The sequence below is a fragment of the Boleophthalmus pectinirostris genome, unplaced genomic scaffold, assembly GCF_026225935.1.
Source record: "Boleophthalmus pectinirostris isolate CB_2022bp ecotype Guang Dong unplaced genomic scaffold, ASM2622593v1 HiC_scaffold_21, whole genome shotgun sequence".
In the NCBI taxonomy this organism is placed as follows: domain Eukaryota; kingdom Metazoa; phylum Chordata; class Actinopteri; order Gobiiformes; family Gobiidae; genus Boleophthalmus; species Boleophthalmus pectinirostris.
The window spans coordinates 22,428,205-22,449,355 of NW_026571175.1; the positions used below are offsets into that span (position 1 = coordinate 22,428,205).

At 36.7% G+C, this 21,151-nt stretch overlaps 1 protein-coding gene across 1 annotated transcript in view; it reads right to left on the minus strand.

Annotated features, from left to right (window-relative positions):
• Window positions 1-1,446: 1,446 nt before the first annotated feature.
• The window catches only part of celf3a (cugbp, Elav-like family member 3a), a 90,506-nt gene continuing 70,801 nt past the window's right edge, over window positions 1,447-21,151 (minus strand). The window contains exons 10-16 of the mRNA XM_055157198.1: window positions 16,553-16,697; window positions 15,302-15,451; window positions 14,375-14,434; window positions 11,725-11,829; window positions 10,991-11,134; window positions 9,173-9,309; window positions 1,447-2,125 (exon numbers count right to left, since the gene is read on the minus strand). Of these exons, the coding sequence (XP_055013173.1) occupies window positions 9,182-9,309; window positions 10,991-11,134; window positions 11,725-11,829; window positions 14,375-14,434; window positions 15,302-15,451; window positions 16,553-16,697 (732 nt within the window). The 3' untranslated portion in view covers window positions 1,447-2,125; window positions 9,173-9,181. The remainder of the gene's footprint in view (window positions 2,126-9,172; window positions 9,310-10,990; window positions 11,135-11,724; window positions 11,830-14,374; window positions 14,435-15,301; window positions 15,452-16,552; window positions 16,698-21,151) is intronic.

The window sequence follows — 21,151 nt, forward strand, 5'->3', positions numbered from 1 at the left end:
CGCAGTACCTAATTTGTCCAAAGGGGAGCAGCAGTGTTCATTGAGGGTTTGAAGTCTATTGATGACAGTAAATTTCTCTGCTTTTGCTTGTTTGATATGATAAAGCAAAACTTAGATATTAAACAGCGCAGTTGAAATGCTGCAGCACTTAGTTTTACTCTTTATTTTATACTTGATAATTGTTGTGCATTGAAGAGCCAAATTAAAGGTTCTATATTACACAAAAATTTACTCTTGTGACCTTTAAGTCATGATAGAATGTTGTTACCGCATCAAAAACAGACCTGGAGTTGTGTTTGTTTCATTCACACGTTTGAGTAACTCTTTATTATGAGCCTGTCTTACATCTCCAAGAGGGTTTTCAGTTTGAGAAGCAAGGGTTTGTGTGTTAAACATTTGTGAATGAAACAAAACACAACTGTGGGTGTATCTGTGATGAGAAAACAGCGTTGTAACATAGATCAGAAAACAGAGTATATGGGCTCTTTAACAATTGAATATTCACTGTGAGATTATAAGGTTCTATTATATCTAGCTATAATTGTCACTAACCAATCTGGCCAGACCTGTTGCAGAAAAACAAGATTTTCTGAGTGAATCATGCAGCAAAATAACAAAATGAGTAATGCAATGTCTCTGTTTGGTCTAATACAGATGCTATGACACTTTTTGTTATAATTGGTGGTAGAAGATTACATAAGTAAAAGTAGTAAAGTATTGTACTTATGTAAAAATGTTAGGTATTTGTACTTTTAAGTGGAAACCCTTACTTTTACTTCACTACATTTGAGAGCAGGTATCTGTACTTTCCACTCCACTTCATTTTTGACAAGTTGAAGTATTTTTTTATTATATTTGAGACCTGCTGAAAAGGCAGAGGGTTTATTTTACTTTTAACATGTTCATGGTTTGGGCTTCAATTGTTTCTGCTGAACAAAACTCAGCACAAATCTTTATCAAAATCACTGCATTTGAAGTTTTATTAGATCTCAAAATCTGTGCAAAATACTTTTACTTTTTACTCTGTAAGTACATTTGACAGGTACCTTAATACTTTTACTTGATTAGATTTTTTATGTTGTACTTTTACTTTAGTATTTTTTCTTTTTGCCAGTATCTGAACTTTTACTTAAGTAACAAAACTGAGTAAGTCTTCCACCACTCATTTTGTTAGTGTTAAAGCTAACAGTTACATAGGTGGCCAGAGTAAATATAATAATGGGATAAAGTAGAAATAATGATAATAATAGAAGCCAGTTGTAAGAAAAACCACACACATTTTTCTAAATTGTACTTTATTTTCTTTTAAAGACATATGTTTTAAAACAGCGATTGTAGAGAATAAATAAAGAAACATTAGTTGTTGTTTTTTTTACTTCCATAGGTACATTTATGTAATTAAAAACTCTATAATAAGTGTTTTCATTGTCTTGTAGACCACTGGAATCCTCTTTTTTCTTCTTTTGATAAATAAAAAGAAATCATCACATCTTTCCCTTTCATCAAATTGATTAGCAAATAAATTAAACGTAAAAAATCAAGATAGAAAAATTCCCAGCCCTTACTTTTACTTATGCTTTTAATTTGAAAAGTATTGGCAGGAGTGAAGCTTACTTAAGTTACGAAGTTGGTCAGAGCGTTTTGAACCAAGGTATGTACATAACAGTGAGAGATTTCGACGTTTTTTCTTTTCATTAATTTACTTATAAATAATAAAACTAACTCTACGTAACAATATTAGCCATCATCGTACATAATAGTATTTTCTTTTCCTTTCCGCTGCGGAGACTGGCCTTTTGTTTGAAACGCCACAAAAGTCACACTATACAGTAAAACCCTGTTCATTAGATTAACATCATTGATATGCATTGATATATTAACATGTAGAGTATATTTACAGTAAGTAGAAATGGTCTGGCTGGAATGATCAGAACTCGGAGCGAATCGGCATCACCTCCAAACTGAGTCAGTTGATGTCGTTGTTGATTTTTAAAAAGCGCATTCATGTAACAGACGGCTGTTTGTGGAGAAGTGGTTTCAGCTCCTGTGCTATATGCTTGGTCAAGCAACCAAAAAAGGCAGGGACATCCCCAAGTGGTTTTCTCTTGATTTAACGTGTATCGTCCTGAAATAAAAGAAAGTGGAGAGACTTTTAGAGCAGTTAAAAAATTACATTATATTATTTTAAAGGAGTGCCCCACAAAAAAAAACAAAAAAAAAACACAGGTATAACATTATGACCACCTGCCTCATATGATAGTCTGATTCATCAGCCGGTTTCACCTCACGGAAACCGTCTGACCTCGCAGCAATTTGCTCAACAGTAGGCTGGTACTTTTTTATTTAACCAGTCACTGCTATTTGGTCGTGACGTATGTAATGCACCGGAATGCTCAGTGGTGTCCAAATAATTGCAGGCTTCACAGCTCTCGCTGATTGGCCGGTGCGCAGTCTACAACTTCCGGAGTTCTTGCAAACTGTGTATTCTGATTCCTGACCTAGTCACTGGAGAGAAATTAAATTTAGCGAAGGCACAAGGTGTTATCTTTCATATTTGCAGTTTTCTCCTCTTGTACACAGCTGTGAGAAATATCTGTATTAACTATATTTATTTTCCTTTCTTTTCTTTTTTTACTTGTACATATACATTTATATAATTATGCCTTATTTAACATCGGTCTCATGTTATATCTGCTACTTATTTTTAATTTATTACTACCATTTATATTGTTATGATGTTTGAGCTACTATGTCCAAATAATTTCTCTTGTGGATCAATAACTCTTGTCTAAGTCTAAGTCTAATGTCACTACTCATCTATTAATATTGCAATACCTACTCCACTTGTTTGTATAATGTATGTACTGTATTATAATTCTTCCTCAAGGTACAATGTTCATGGTTTACTTTATTTTCCCTTGGGAGAAATTGTGATACCTCCTCAACTCCTTTTTACAGTATATTGTTGCCTTTTATTGTATTTGCCTCTGTTGTTTTTACCTTATTATGTAAATCGTTATTTATTACCCTTATTATTTTCAAGCATTCTATAGAGTTGTATAGGACTATTAGAAAACTGTATACAAACAATTTCCCTTTTGGATGTATTTAATTTGTCTGATCTAGGCCTTATATAAAAGCATATGACATAGATTAATATCTATCAATTTCAGCACAGATTCAATCTATTTCATGTATCAGCTCTCATCTATTAAATCAAAGACCACCAGATCATAAACTAGAACACTGTTTCCCAAAGACTGGGTCAGGACCCTCAGGTGGGTCGCAAGAGATTTTTTGGGGGTCGCCTTGTCACGATTTGCATGTAGGTCTGCAAAATATAGTACTGACACTGATAATGACACTGACACTGACTACAAAAACGCAGACAGGCCCACCTATCTCATTAGAAATGTTAAGACATGTTTTGTATAATTTCTAATCTTTTTGTGATTATTTTATTTACTATTTTGTTCCAATATTGCTGCTTCAATTGAATATTGAAAAGAAAAAGAAATGGGCTACATTTAATGTCCAAATAGGCGACTTATGGATCCTTTTATTGCTGGTTCAATTACTGTTTTTCATTGTTTAAAACTTGAGCAATACTAATTGTTCAGAGACACGATCACTCAGTCAACAATAAATATCCTCATTTATGTTCAATAATGGTCAAATCCACCTTTGTTTTGTGATTTATGAATAGTCTATTGACTTGTGTCACGAAGGTTTGTGACTTCTAAAATATGGGTCCCCTGAAAAAAAGTTTGGGAAACACTAGCCTAGAAAGTAAGAAGACTCCAAAAAGCTGGAGGTTTGGAGGTTTGGAGGTTTGGGAAGGTACTTTATTCGCTATTAAACTTAAAATTAAATACATTTCTAACCTTTTTTGTCAAACACATTTCTAAAGATAAAATGCTGACTCCCTGTATCCAGCCATTAACAGGTGCCATGACTGAGAGATAGTCTGTGCTCTACTTCTGTGTGCGGTCATAATGTTACACCTGATAAACGTTATTCCGTGTGATGCCACTAGGGGGAGTGTTCAAACAGCGCCCATGCATCTCATATAGTGACAGAGAAACGCTCAGAAAATGGTCTGTCATGTCTTTTGGCAGGCAACTTAATTCAGAACATGCACAGTAGGAATTCTGGTGGGAGACGATGCAGAATGATCAAAATACAAGATTATATTACATTTATTCTAATTAGATTCACAGCAAAGTCACTCAAACTGTGTGCACAAATGTATTCATAACACAGTCAGCTGCAAACCAGGCATCTCCAGATAACAGAAAAATATATTCAGCAGTTTTTTTCTCAGAGCAGTTAAATGTATGAGGAAATGCAATGCTTCCTAATGATACTTTTATTATAATTTAAAGAGCCCATATTATGCTATTTTTTGATCTATAATGTTGTTTCCTCATCACAAACAGCCCTGGAGTTGTGTTTTGTTTCATTCACACACGTTCAAAACAAACTCTGCATGTTTAGGCTGTCAAATTGAAAACTCTGTTCCACCTTGTGATGTCATGTACATACAGGAAGTGCTCCACTGTGTATTTATTATTCTTGGCAAATACCACATCCATAGAGAACAATTCTCAAATACTAAACCTTATTTTCCATTACTGCTAATCGAAATAAATCCTTATTTTCAATCGATTCATCACTTATCCTGCAAAAAAGCCACGTCAGTAACCAACCTATACGAAGACTTATTCACAGTTAGATGTTCTCCTCATCCCCCAGTTCAGTCGCTGATGCCTCTTTCATTTCATTAAGTTACCCTTATTAGGTTTGATATATGGTCATTTATTTTAATTTATGTTCCCATTGTTTTTTCCTCTTTGTTTTGAATGATTTTGAATGTTTGCTGTATGTGTTTTTATTGTATAAACTGTATATCTAAGTCAATAATAAAAAAATTTAAAAAAATGTTATATGTAATAATGTAATGTAATAATTTGGATGACTTCAGACCTGGGAGTGACAATCTGTTAAACAAAAAGTAAAAGGCAGATGTTAACTTGAGAACTACCGCTTCATGACATCACAAGGTGGAACAGAGCATTCTGAACATTGGAGATGTAGACAGACTGATAATAAAGGATTACTCAAACATGTGTGAATCAAACAAAGCACAACGACAGGTATTTTTGATGAGGTAACAACATTATAATATAGATCAGCAAATTGTGTAATATGGGTCCCTTTAAGGTTTTATTTATTTTAAAAATTTTTTTTATTGTGCAATATATTTTTTGAGTGTTCCAGAATTCCTACAAAGGGATGCAGTTCCTCATCAGCAGCAGCATTAGTGTCATTAAAACCAAAACAGATTCACCAAAAAAACAAACAAAAAAAACCCCCAAAACCAGATGATATTAAAATATTCACTTCAACAGAACGTCATTTGGTACAGCACATATTGTATCTCCACAACTATTCAAACACAGCACTTTCACAGGTATAAGTAAACACGAAACTGGTGTTGATTTTTCACTCCACCGGCCCACACGATTACTGTACCATCAGCCGCTAATGTAATGTTACAATATCACAAAATATGTTTAAAATGCACAAAACAAAAACACCATATTCAGGCACAAATTCACTAGGAGCTCAAACAAAGGACCCCGCACTCGTCACCAAAACTACAACCACACCAACCGACTAAACAGGGAGAGCGAGAACGATAATCATGACAGACAAAAACTCAAAAATCAATGTTGGAAAATGGACAAATGGGTAGAATTTGAAGACTTCTTAAAAAAAAACAAAGCAATAATAATAAAATAAAATAAAAACTATGTCATGATGATCGGTTTCTCACAGATGCCGAGGGGGCAGTTGATCAGTTTTCTGCAAAGTTTCATCCCATGACAAAATAACATGTAGGGGTGTAACAAGTCATTATTGCAGTATTTTGTGTATTTAGCTTTCAGTCTTTAAAATGTTCACTTTGTGTTTTGGATTCTTCAATAAACTGGCAGCCCCTTGGTGATGTGACACATTTTTAAGCCAGATGCTCTTCCAGACACATTATGATTAGTACAAGGAATATGTGTAAAGTACATCAATTCATACTGTGTCACTTTTCTGGTGGAGGAATTGCACCTGCTTGTCTCCTTGGAGATTTAATGGTTAATAGTATTATATTACCTTACGTTTATTTACAATACTGGTCAAAAGTTTTAGAACACCCTAATTTTTCCAGTTATTTATTGTAATTCAAGTTGTACCAGTCCAATGACGAGCTTGAAATGATACAAAGGTAAAACTGAATAGCCAGAGGTTAAGAAAAAGATAAAAGAACAAAACACAAGTCCAAGCTCTGCCATAACTACCTCAGGAAAAAAGAACAAGATGGTAAGCTTGAAAACTTGGAGTGTCCAGCACAATCTCTGAACTTAAACCCCACTGAGCTGGTTTTGGGATGAATGGGACAAAAGAGTGAAAGCCAAGCAACCTTCAAGTGCCACACATTTATGGGAACTTTTGCAGCAGACTTGGGAAGAACTTTCTGAAGAATATTTCATTTCTTCTGTAAAAAGAATGCCACGAGTGTGTTCAGCTGTTATATCTACTGAAGGTGGACACTTTCATGAATCAAAAGTTTAGAATACGTTTTGGTCAACAGTAAACAGTAAAAAACTGGAAAAAGTGTGGTGTTCTAAAACATTTGAGCGGTAGTGTACATACAGGGATTTTACGGCATTCTCAATGTGAGAAAGTTCGACTCTCCATAGATCTGAACCGGGGGTGTCACCCAGAGGTGGCACCAAGTCTTTGTTTTTCAAGTCTCAAGTAAGTCTGAAGTCTCTGACCTCAAGTCCGAGTCAAGTCCTAAGTCAAATACAGGTAAGTCCAAGTCGAGTGTCGAGTCACTGGTCCATAAGTCCAAGTCGAGTGTCGAGTCACTGGTCCATAAGTCCAAGTCAAGTCCAAGTCAAGTCCAAGTCGTCTGCTTTGAGCTTCAAGTTATGCCAAGTCTTAAAGCCAAAGTACCAAATATAGCTTAGATTTTTGCAATTTATATGAATTTTAAGATAAATTGTACTTAAAAAAATCATAGTATATTTATATACGAGTATTTATAGAGTATATAAGAGATGTAGAAATGTATTTAGTTAATTTTTCCTTTTTAAACATCTTGACAAACAAGATCTTAGTGTGAATCTTTATGAATAGAATAGTCAGAATAGAAAGAATTCAGATTTAAAAGTGCTTCTCAGGTCTTCTCAAGTCACAGGCCTCAAGTCCGAGTCAAGTCCCAAGTCACTGACCTTCAAGTCCAAGTCGAGTCCCAAGGCTTAGTCCACTTTATCAAGTCAAGTCTCACTTCCAAGTCCCCATCTCTGGTGTCACCTGTCGTCTCCATGGAGATAAGATAGTTTAATGCAGTACTGTGGTATACATCTGTAAGACAAGCAGGTGGCAGGCTCTTCACCAGAAAAAGTAAGTAGTATACCTTTAACATCTAAGTAATCAAATAACAGTAACAATGTATTAAATGAATTGTTACACCCCTGATAGTAAAAATAACTGTGATGATTATTTTTCACAGGAAATCCACAAGGTACACTTCAAACACAGATCCACGGCCAAATAATAAAAAGACCGCTATTTGCAAGAACCATCACATTGCAATACTGCATGTGGCCACAGCAACCACCCACCACAGCCCATTCAACTTACAACGCAGTGAGAAGAAGTGAGAAGAAGACACACGCGTTAGCCATTTAGCCACTTCTCCGCGATTTAAGAACTGCTCTGGATAGTGATGAGGTGGAGTTTTGTGGAGGGAAAAATGGCAAATGGCACAAGACAAAAATAAATAAAAATAAATGGGAAAAATAAAACAAAATTATATAATGGTGGACAGTGTAGAAGCATTCATTCCTGTGACAAAACACTGGTTAGACATGAGACAAGTTTGAGTACTGTTCAGAGGGCTTGTTTCAAAAAGGCTGTGGAGAAAATGACTTAATTGAGCACTAAAAATACAGAAAATAAAATACAGAATAGACCCCTGTAAAGGCACAGTGAAAATAATTAAATATAAAAAATTGCCAGATCAGACCCAAACCCGAATCCAAATCTGATCTAGTCCCTTGCCCCCTTCTGGGCCAGTAAACCCTGAAATCTCAAAAACTGTTCAAATATATTCTAAGATCGACAAAAGTAATTTGTGTATATATATATATATATATATATATATATATATATATATATATATATATATATATATATATATATATATATATATATATATATATATATATATATATATATATGAATATAGACTAAAATGAATAGTTTTATCCTCTAAGTTTATTACTTTTTTCATTCACATAAAATAAATTAATATAATTTATCTCACGTTATTAAAGTATATTTAATTAACACATTTGTCACACTGGTTTCAGACTGTAAGCGTGCAAAAATAACACCACTTTAAACAGCACTGGTCCTGTCCTTGTAATGACTCTGTGGACATTTAGAGCAAAGCGCAGCCTCATTAAAGTTAATCTAGTGTGCACTTATTGACTCCTTCAGCTCTGTGCAGAAGACAATTACATAGTTAGCCCCAAATTACAGCCAATCCAGCTGTCTATCAATCTTCTCCAGTGCCACTCATGTCCTATAGGTTAAGTTTAACGCTGAGCTGGAGGGCAGGTCAGCTTTTATGGTAAAATTTGCCTTCTACAGTCAAAATACAGACTGAACTTAGTACTGTATACTTAGAACTTAGTAAGTGTTAAAGATACTATATTACACAAAATTGACTCTTTTGAGCTTTAAGCCATGTTATAATACTCTTCCCTCCTCAAAAACACACCTGAAGTTGTGTTTTGTTTCATTCACACATTTGAGTTGTCCTTTGTAATTACTCTGCATTTCCAAAGGCCAAATTTTGATTATGTAACAGCATTATCACACGACTTAAAGCTCACTTTTGCATAATATATAACCTTTAACAATACTGGAGGGAAATCCTGCTTTAGGATTGTTGTGTCATTATCAAGACATTATTATCATTTCATTTATATTTTTTCAACAGCCTAGAATCATAATTGGTCCCTGCACTGTATCTGAGATTATGTCTCCAGCTTCTGAAAAGTTCTGAACATAAACTGAAGCTTGTTGGACACACTGCCCTCACCTCTTAGTCTCAGTACGGTCGGTTGGCGTCCTTGGGCCTTTTGAGCTGCACCTTCAGCCTCTTCATCCCGATCTGGAAACCGTTCATGGCCTGGATGGCAGTCTGGGCGCTGGACGGGTTATCAAAACTCACAAAACCTGAAGGGGCAACAAAAAAGTACTTTGGATAAGCATTTTATTAAAGCATGTCCACCATTTATGGTATTTTTGCAATAATCTGTCACAAACTTATAACCTTTTTGTGAAGGTCAGTGTTTTTAATATGCATTGTCCCTGACAAATAAACAAATAAACTAAACTAAACTAATACAGAATTCTTGTATAATATGAAATTGTCAAATTTGTCAAGTCATGCAGTTTGGAGTGAACAATCAAGGCAAGGTAGCTTAAAAGCTGCAGTTAAATATTAATTCTAAGGTTTGTTTTGTTATTACATTTGAACATTTGAATCTTAAATCAAACAAATTGTTCTTAAAAAAATTATTTTGATCCCTCACTACAAATAAGAAAAGAAAGAATACTTTGAAAATGTATTTAGTTACAGAATACTGAACACCTGCATTAAAATGTATTTTGTAATGAATTCCGATACAGAGTGCTGTATTCTGAATACTCTGAAAGCTTTCACGTAGGATTACATTTAAATTAGTGTAAGCACACAGCATAGGACTAAAAAACAGTTGTATATTTGTTTCTTCGTTATGCATTTATCGCTGATCAGAGAAGGAAAAGTCACGCATGCACACACCACCAGAGCAGTGTTTTATTTTATTCTTGTACATGCAGTCTGAAGCCTAAATAGTGAGCAAACACTGCCATGTATTTTAGAAAAGTAACTCTACCAGAATATAGTTCCTCAAAATTTGTATTCAGAATATGTATTCTTGGTACATGTGTTCAGTCACTTCCCAACACTGGAAATATTTCTCAAAACTATTTCATAAACGTTTTTAGCAACACTTATTTTGGCAACATGAATATTATGGGGGAATGAGAGATGCCAGGTAATACATACACCAGTATTTATCGTGCTGCACGGAAAACACAGATTATACACCTCCTCTATGTTAGAAACACTCTTGTATGACAATGTATTCTCCATCATTAGGACAATCACATTATGACTGCAGACAGAGTGGGAGGGAAGGAGAAAAATAGAGACGACGGTAGAGGTAGAGAAAGAGAGAGAAGAAGTGAGGGAGAGAGAGAGGGAGAGAGAGCGAGCGAGAGAGAGAGACTGGGAGGAAAAGAAAAAGAGAGAAGGGGGATCACTGGAGAGAGAAAGTGATATAGAGGGAAGGAGAGAGAGAGAGAGAGAAAGAGAGAGAAGCTGGGAGAGGGGGAAGATGGGGGAAGGAGAGAGAGATCAGTAAAGAGATACAGGGAAAGAGGGTGAAAGGGAGAGTGGGAAACACAGAGCGGGGAGGGAAAGAGAGAGAAAGGGAGAGTGGGAAACAGAGAGGGGAGGGAGAGAGGGAGAATGGGAAACACAGAGAGAGGAGAGGGAGAGGGGAGAGCAAGAGGGGAAGAGGGGAGAAGGAGAGATCAATAAAGAGATGCAGGGAGAGAGGGTGAAAGGAAGAATGGGAAACACAGCGAGGGGAGGGAGGGAGAGAGAAAGGGAGAGTGGGAAACAAAGAGGGAGAGAGTGAGAGGGGGAGAGCAGAGAGGGAGAGAGATCAATAGAGAGATAGAGAGGGTGGAGATAAGTCAACTCAGGCTACGACTCCATGCGTATATGAAACTGTATATGAAATGTATGTAATGTATTATAGACATCGCTCATACACATTATCATATTATGAGCACAGACACTCACCGAAGCACTTGCTCTGGTTGGTGGCGCGGTCGACGAAGACCTTGGCGGAGATGACGTTTCCGAAGGGCAGAAACATCTGGAGGATCTCAGAGTCTGTGAACTCCTGGGGCAGGTGGTAGATGAAGATGTTACAGCCTTCGGGACCTGGAGAAAGACAAAGAAGAAGTCCAATATGTAACAGACGAAAAGCGAGATATGAAATTGTAATTGGTAATCTGATTAATCATTTATACAATTAACTGTATCAGTGCTTCTCAAACTGTGCGTATGTGGATTCCTCTGCAGGAGGAGTTTAGAATCAATTCAATTTACATTTTTTACATTTGAGTTAGACCTGGGTCTGAGTAAAGTATGACAATAGTTCTGATTTATGTTAGACCTGGGATAGCCCAACCAAACAATGACAGTCCTACTTTAGACCTGGTTTAGACATGGTGCTACTCAAAAGACAGAATATTTGCTTAGGTGGTGCTTGGTGTGAAAATTTGAGAACTACAGATCTATATAAAGAAAATTGTTTTGGTGGCAATGCACACACAAGTATTAATATAAGAAGTCACTGCATAGCGTAATAGTTCATAGTTACTGGTTGTTTTTCTCTTTCGTTGTTTTTCTTGAGGTAGAATAGGGTGGGATGAAATCAATTTTAAAAGCCCCTTATGTGGAGTTGACATAAAACAACAACATTTTGCTGTTACTTGGTGGTGCCCCCCTGAGGTTGTTTTGTTACTCACCCTCTCGTTGCTGCAGCTGCTGGGGCTGCTGCGGCTGCTGTGCCACCAGAGTGGGCTGGTGAGGGAAGGGCTGCCCCACCAGACCATAGGCAGCGGGGTATGTGGCTGCGGAGGGGGTAGAAAGAGAGAGAGCGAGAGAAAGGAAGGGAGGAAGGGTGAGGGCAACACAGAGAGTGAGGAAAGAGTGGGGGAGGAATGGGGGGGTAATTGGAGAGAGATGTTGAGGGAAAAGATACATAGAGAAACAGTGGAAAGAGTAGGCGGGAAGGACACAGAGATGAATTGAAAGATGAAAAAGCAGAGAGATACAGAGAAAGAGGTGAGATAATCAGTCATCTGTGGCTCTGTTTCCATGTGCATATGAAATTACATGTTTGTATACAATTTATGATTTGCATTGATTTACATTATATTATCTATTCAAGACAATAACACTGTAATGTACAATGTAACCAGAAGGAATGAGAAGTAAGAAATTCAATACTTTCAATTTTAACATATACTAACCTTATAACGAGGGCTGAATCAAATTTTAATCAAGATCGAGTATCAATAATTTTTAATAGTTAATAATCAGCTTGCGTGTTTTTTATTGAAAGGTCTATAGCCAATCCTCTGTTACTAAGAGCCTGTGGTTTGGAGCTCAGAGTTAAGACTTTGGACAAAGACATGTTTACTATTTATTTCAATTTATTATGATGATTTACTATTTATTATGATGTTATCATTATTATGTATTGTTGCTGCCTGAAAAATGAATTTCCTTCAGGATAAATAATAATATTATCCAGAGGTAGGGACTTGCAAGTCGTGATCTGGACTTGAGTCAGACTTGAGTCACTATTTTTAGGCCTTGAGACTTGACTTGATAAAATACACTAAAAACCGGGTGTTCGACTTGGACTTGAAGGTCAGTGACTTGGGACTTGAATCGGACTTGAGCCCTGTGACTTGAGAAGACTTGATGCTTCACCTAAAAAAATAAATGTTTTAATTTTTTAAAAATTTCTCTTGATCGTTGATAAATGAGGTGTTTAATTTTACAGGAACTAACTGGAACATGTCCCTCCCACTTCTCTGTTGTTAGCATGAATGTAACTGAAGTACTGTGATAGGGTATCCTCAAATGTACTACAGTAATATACAGTACATTACAGTACAATACAGTAAAAACAGAGAGAACTACAAAGAACATGATCCTTCATGACAAAATATTTGTTATTAAGCACTTTTAAATCTTAATTCTTTCTATTCTGACTGTAATGATTCACACTAAAATCTTGTCAAGACATTAAAAAAGGAAAAAAAAAATGCATTCCTACAACTCTTATATAAAATAAAGCCTTTTTAAGTACAATTTAGTTTAAAATTCATATAATTTGCAAAAATAAAGATTTTTGACTTGAAGCTCAAAGCAGACGACTTGGACTTGACTTGGACTTATGGGCCAGTGACTCGAGACTCAACTTGGACTTGCCTGTATTTGACGTGGGACTTGACTCGGACTTGAGGTCAAAGACTTGAGACTTACTTGAGACTTGTAAAACAACGACTTGGTCCCACCTCTGGTATTATCTATCTGTCAATCTATCTATCGATTGTTGGGGTTAAATTGCACTAATTAAAATGGCATTGTTTATGTTTATTAAGAGACAAAATAAAGTTTACAATGGATCAATATGAGGAAATATATCATGATTAATTTAGTTGTTGCATCGTCCAGCCCTACATTGTAACATAACACATCAAACTATGCACACTTTAGTTTAAAGATGCATTGTGTTAGGGTCCACCATCTACTTGTCTCCATGGAGATGTGATTGGTTTGCCTGGAATGTTCCAAAGTACATTATTCAACTTGGCTATTTTACATTTATTCAATTACAGGTGTTTTTATTGCTTAAATTCCCATGAAAAACAAGTATTCTTACAATACATTGAGATGCCTCTCCACAGATCTGACCTGTATCTTGGTCTTAGTTTCATCTCTGCTTATCTTCATGAACATAGAGGATTTTAATGCTTTACTGAGGAACATTCCAGACAAAGTAATAACTCCATAGCTCCATGGAAACAAGCAGTTGGTGGACCCTCCACAAGAAAAGTAACACAGTGCATTTTTAAAATAATCCCAAACATACTAAGGCATTAAACAGAACAGGGATGTGTTCACAAGTAGATTCTGTGGCAACTTTTTCCTGTGAATCTCAGTTCACACATGCAGCGAGAAAGGCACCGCCACTGTTTCTGATTAAGTTACATAACACGTCTTTACACTGTACTGTGAATATAATTAGGCCCATTGTCTGTCTCAAGGTTCAATGTAGCAATGCATATTTTAATTAGAATTACAGTAAGATACGAATACGTGTGGAAAAATTATTCTTTTTTATTATGATCTCAAAATTATGTTGCTATATTGTGAAAAGCTGAAGGACTGTCACTAAGGGTGCGTTCAAAGTGGTCATATTTTGGACATGGTTTGAACCCAATTTAGTTCTGTTTTAGACTTGGTTTGTTCCTGTTCTGGTCCTTATTTTGTCCTGATTTACTCTAGCTTTAGTTTTGGGTTTAGTCCTGGTTTAGTTCCTGTTTTCATGCAGTGAATGAGCACATGTTTGGTCTGGTCTGAAATAATATGGTGTATTACCTGTGTAGTGCTGCATGCCTGTGTACGCCTGCTGCAGTGGATCCAGGACAGGACTCTGAGCTAAGGATAAAATAAACAAAGATATATTAGTCATTTCACTGATGCTATCTGGAGCATAAAATCAAGATCTAAATATAATGTCTCCCAATCTAAAACAAAATCCCAAACATGCAGGAAAAATCATCATATTTCTGAAAAGGAATAATTTTAAAAAGAATCAAGTTTCTGTAAATATTAAAAATGTTTAAGGTAATTTTGTTAATTTCACTGACACTGTAGTTAGTATGTTTATTGATAATTCCAGGCAAAGCAGTAACATCTCCAGGGAGACCAGGCAAGGACATGGCAGACCTCTCGCATGAAAAGTTACTTAGTGTATCTTTAAAGGTGCTCCTGTGAGCTTTTATCCATGTTATACTATTGTTACCACATCAAAAACCCAGAGTTATGTTTTGTCTCATTCACATGTTTGAGAAATCCTGCATTATTACTCTATCTACATCTCCAACGCTTAAAATGCACTGTTCCACCTTGTGATGTGTGTGATGTTGTAGTTTTCCAAGTTAACAGCTACTTTTGACCTTTAGTTCAGTAGAGATAGAGAGGCTGAAAGTATCCAAATGATTTTAGGAAAGATGTATAGAGTTAAAAAACAAACAGGAGAGCACTTTTTGTATTACCACATGACATCACAAGGTGGAACAGAGTGTTTTCTGTTTGAGAGAAGAACAGCCTAAAGCAGGATTTGTAAGTTAAAAATTGGTGTGTGAATGAAACAAAACACAACTCCAGGTCTGTTTGATGAGGAAACAACATTATAACATAGATCAGAAAATACCATAATATGGGTCCATTACCTTAACACAATTTTATTAATATTGTTTAGTAGTATAATTAGCAGTATTTGTGTATTTAGGAGAGTAGTACCTTGATAGGTGTGGACCCCGTTTGTGTACAGGGTCTCAGTGGCTGATTGGCCATTAGGGGGCGCTGGCACAGAGGGGTAACTGTTCACTGCGATGGGAGGAGGCAGAGCTGGGACAGGTGTGGCTGCGATCGAGGGGGGAGTGCTGGTACCTGCAGGTCAGGACAAAATATTAAAATACATAAATAATTTTAAATGAAAGCCAGGAATGCGAAAAAGAGAAACAAATCTTAAAAGGTCCTATATTACTCAAAACTGACTTGTGAGATTTAAGTCTTATTTTAATGTTGTTACGTCATCAAAAACGTTTTACTTGGAGTTGTGTTTTGTTTCATTCACACATTTTGACTAATTCTTTATTATTAGTTTGTCTACATTTCCAAAGCTCAAAAGTAGTTTTCAAGTTAACAGCTACCTTTTACATTTTGTTCAATAGAGACTGGCTGAAATTATCCAAATGATTGTACTGAAGGTGTCATAGGAAATAAAAAAAACAACAACAAAAAAACAGTGGGGCACTTTCTGTATTACCCCAAGACATCAGAAGGTGGGACGTAATGTTTTCAGTTTGTGAGAAAAACTCAGCCTAAATTTGCAGGGTTTGTGTGTTAAACATGTGTGAATGAAACAAAACACAACATTACAACATAGATCAGAAAATAACGTAATATGGTCCTTTTATTTCTTTCCAAACACAAGTTGTACATGTGTTCATTACTATTGATTCAGTAAAGCAATGCAAAATATTGTTATCAGCTGATTTGAAATTCAAATGTTTTTAAGACACAGTTTCATAGCCTAAAGGTAGTAAAATAATAATTTATGTTTTGTATGAAAGATGTTCACTAAAACTCCTAAAAATACAGTAATTAAGTTTGATCCTGGAATTTCACAAAAAAATCCCAGTTCATTTGTTTTTCTTTTGTACATTGTAATAACTTCAAATATTAAGATTAAGATTTTTACAGTTTGAGGCAACAAAACTGTAAATATTTCAAGAACATTAACTCAATTTCACCATGTCATTTCAAAGTTTACAGAAAAAGAAAAAAAATAACAGAATTACACAAGCTCAGGACCATGGTATAAACCTATCAACCTTTGTAACTCATTTTTGTGCGTAAATGTTAAAACTCACCTCACAACAAATAAAATGAAATCTAAATGGATGTTTTCTGGTCAGTCCTCGTGGGTGCTCCTGTGTCCTCATATTTCAAACCCAAATCGAATCATTTCTGTGTTTTGTTTTGTACCTGAGGAGGGCGTGATGGATGCGATGGGGGTGGCGATGATGCTGCTGGGGTTCAGGGCCGCGAGCTGTTGCATCTGGACCGCTGCTACCGTGGCGACGGGTGAGAGGTACGCCGACTGAGCCACAAGAGCCTGCTGCTGCATCAGCTGAAGAACAAGAGGGAGGAGAAGAGAAAAAGCGTTAGAGGGGGAGTGTAAAAAAAAAAAGAGAGAGAGAGAGAGAGAACATTAGAGAGGTGAGGGAAGAGAGAGAGGGGATGGGGGGGGTAGAAAAAGTTAGAGGGGGGAGTGTGCAAAGAGAGAAAAAGGTGAGGGAGGGATAGGGGGAGAGAGAGTTAGAGGGGGGTGTAAAGAAAGAGAGAGAGAAGTGAAGGGAGGGAGGGGAGAGAGAGAGCTGGGGGGGGTAAAAAAAATAGAGAGAGGTGAAGGGAGAGAGAGGGAGGAGAGAGAGAGTTAGAGGGGAGACTGTGTAAAAAGAGAAAGGGGGGATGGGGAGAGAGAAGGGAGAGGGAGAAGAGAGGGGAGGAGAGGGGGAGAGAGAGAGTTAAAAAAAGAGAGAGGGTGAGGAGAGACAGAGGAGGAATTGTGTAAAGAGACAGGGGGTGAAGGGAGCGAGGGAAGAGAGAGAGCATTAAAAGAGAGAGAGGGGTGAGGAGAAAGAGGGGAGAGAGAGAAGAGAGGGGGGAGAGAGAGTGAAAAGAGAGAGAGGGGTGAGGAGAGAGGGTTAGAGGAGAAAATGTGTAAAGAGAGAGATGGGTGAGGGGAGTGAAAGAGCGTTAAAAGAGGGAGAGTGGTGAGGAGAGAAAGTTGGAAGAGAGAGAGGTGGGGGGAGAGTATAAAGCAAGAGAAGGGTGAATGAAGAGAGAGAGAGAAAGTTAAAAGAGGGTGAAGAGTGAGGAAAAAGAGGGATGAGCAAGAGAGGAGGAGAGAGTAAAGAGAGAGAGAAGTGAGGAGGGAGAGAGAGGGAAAGAGAGAGTATTAAAAGAGGAAGGGGGTGAGGAGAGGAGAAATTTTGTAAAGAGAGAAAGATGGGTGAAGGGAGAGAGGGGAGAGATTGTGTAAAGAGAGGGGGCAAAGGGAGAGAGAATGATGGCAGAGAGAATTAGATGAGAGATTATATGAAAACGAGAGAAAGGTGAGAGTTAAATGAGAGATTGCATAAAGAGGGATGAGTGCAGAGAGAGAGAGAGGTGAGAGAAAGGGGAGATATGGGTTTTAGGTGAGAGATCATTAATAGACACAAACAGAGGGAGTGGGGGAAGAGAGAGGGAAGAGAAACGGGAGAGAAAGAACAAATACAAAGAAAGAGCATATGCAGAGAAAGAGCGGAGGAGAGAGAGAGAGTTACATGAGTTAGATGAGAGATTATATAAATAGAGAGGGGTAGGGGGGGTGTTAGATGTGAGATCATAACCTCAGAAAGAAGGAGAAAGAAGAGAGAGAAGAAAGAGAGGTGTAGAGAGAAAAGGGGCTGAGAGGTGAGCGTGAGGTAACAAAGGATACACCGAGAAATGGAGGGAAGAGAGTGATGTTAGGTGAGAGGAGAGGGGTGAAGGGAAAGAGAGGGATGTTATGTTAGCGGGCATATACAGAGAAAGAGGGAGAAAGGTGATAGAAAGAGGTAGAGTGGAGAGAAGAGAAGAGAGAGAGTGGGATAAGGAAGACAGAGGAGGGGTGAGAAAACGGGGAAAGGAGGGGGTAGACGGATGATGCAAGGCGGTAAAGATTAAAGAGAGAGAACGGAGAGATCAGGAAGATAGAGAAGGGAGAGAAAGGTGAGATGGATAGAGAGAATGAAAAAGAAGTAAGGCTGAAAAAGAAAGAGGAGGTGTTAGACAGGAGATCAGTTAAAGAAGGGGAGAGAGGGGAGAAAAAGAAAGGATGAGGTGTTACATTAGGGATCAGGCAAAGAGAGGAGAAGAAGGTGTTAGATAAGAAAGGAAAGAGAAAGAAAGTGAAAGAGAGAGAGAGAGAGAGGGGGCGGAGGTATTAGATTAGGGATCATGGTCAGAAAGAGCGAAGCGAAGGAGAGAGAGGGGCATTCATTTAAACATGGCTCCAGGCATGAGAAACACTTCAATATAATTTTAGATTATAACACTATATTTTAATTTAAGTGGCAATAAACCCAGATGTACTACAATTTTATATACTTGACCTGTTACGATATGGTATATATTTATATTATGGGGCACATTTAGACGCCATAGCAACCACCGAGGCATGGAAAGTGCTCCTATTCTGTAACATTGCTGGTCACAATTACCGTATCATATGCACATTTAAAACGTAACTAAAATATTTAATTGTTTTTGTATTCATTGTTTATGAGTTTGCATATATATTTCAACTCTTGATGTGAAGAATTGCATAGCTTGTAGTCAGAAATTGGTTACTAGAATACTTCGAAAATGTTTTTATGTATATATTTTTACTTGTATTAAAATGTATATATGCGTATTCTAATACTTGGGCCAGTCCGAGTTCTATATTTATTCTGAATACTTAGAATACTTCTACATGGATTTGAGTTATAGTGTAAAGACGAAACTGCTTTAATAACTTTAATAACTGCTTTGTAATTGTTTCACTGTTTCTTTTAAGCATTTCCTATCAAGGATTGGAGATTGAAAAAGGAAAAATCACACATGCCTCACCACGAGAGCAGTGTTGTTGTTTTTTTTCCTCACCGATTCTGTGCAGTTTGAAGCCTAATTATGCTATCAAATACCACCATGTATTGCTTTGATTTTGGAAAACTGTACTGTGAATGGAAAAGTAACTGTACCTGAATACAGTGACTGAAAATTTGTATTCAGAGTATGTATTCTCACGTATTCAGTTACTTCGAAACACTGCTTGTAGCTCCACCAGCCTATTCAGCGTCCTGTTAAATGCAGATGTACTATTCTTCTTTAAATCGTTAATTGCTATAGCAACAGTACTAATTTTCCATCCATCTGAATCCTATGAAGAGAGATTGTTTACATTTGTCCTGATTTGGGGAGAGCAGACTTCACAGATGGCTCAGAGGTAAACTGAGGATAAGCACTGGCTAATTGCACACTTCACTCCTATAGGCCATTCAGATTCATCAATTTATATAGGCAATTTAGTACTTTAATAAGCTTAATCTCACCAAATCTGGTGTGTAGGTCTAATGAACTATATCCCTGCATTGATATTAATTTAAGCATGAAAGATTTCTTCCATGTTACATTAGTAGTACTGGTGCAGTGCTTAAAGGGCCCATATTACACTATTTTCTGATCTAAGTTATAATGTTTCCTGATCAAAAACATACCTGGAGTTGTGTTTTGTTTCATTCACACATGTTAAACACACAAACCCTGCATATATAAGCATTTTTCTCTCAATGCCCTCAAACAGAAAACAGTCACTAGAATAATTTGAGTAATTTCAGCTCTGGAATTGCCGATCTCTACTGAACTAAAGGACTGAACTGAACTCTACATCACAAGTTGGAACAGTGCATCTTGAGCTTTGGTAATGTAGACAGACTCATAATAAAGGGTTACTCAAACATGTGTAATCCGTGTATCATTTGTTTTTCAAAATAATCCCTTAAATAAAAAAAGAAAAAAAAAAAATTTCTTCATTATTTGTCTCCAAAATCAAAATGAAAATGGATAACGATTTGTTTTTTCAGTTTTCAATTTTGTGTTTAAATGAATAATGGAAAACCAGGACTGAGACCAGGACTGAGACAGGGACTGAAACCGGTTTAGTCCTGGTTTAGACCTGGTTTAGTTTTGGTTTAGACCTGTTTTACTCCTGTTTTAGCCCTGTTTTATTTCTGTTTTAGTCCTGTTTTAGACCTGGTTCAGTCCGTATGTGGCGCAAAAGTCCAGCATCGCAGTTTAAGTCGAGAAACGGCAGTTATCTGTTTTTTCCACTATTCATTTAAACACAAAATCAGAAACTGAAAAAACTAATCGTTATAGGTTTTTTTCATTTTGGTTTTGGAGACAAATAATGAAGAAAATTTATTTATTTATTTATTTTTTTCGTTTTCTTATCTTCATTTTCTTTATTTTGAAAAATGAATGAACAAATGATACACAGTTTATGTGTGAATAAAACAAATCACCACTCCAGGTAGGATTTTGATGCAGTAACAACTTTATAACATGGCTTAAAGCTCCCAATTTTGTGTAATATAGGCACAATTGAGCATAATTTCACAAAAATCTGGTGTAATAGGTCTATTGGCTTATATCTCTACATTGATATTAATTTTAACATGAACGACTTCTGCCATGTTACATTAGTGGTAGTGAGTAATATAGTTGACTTTATTTTTGGTCTAGTGCTTAAACATGTCATTTAACGTGAGTAAAACTTGTTTAAACATGTTTTTTCCACATTATTTGCACAGTGTTAATGATTACAATTTACTTACAGAAGTCAGCAGTTCTGCTTAATGCACTGAATGTTTATGTGGAAGCTTTACGGTTGTTGCCAATGAGCCTTGTCTGGGGCCATTAGCTGTGAGCGCTCAATTAGCAAACAAGTTCAGTGGTGCAGCGTTGCCTCACAATTACTTGAGCTTCTTGTTAATTGTTGAATATTCTATACGT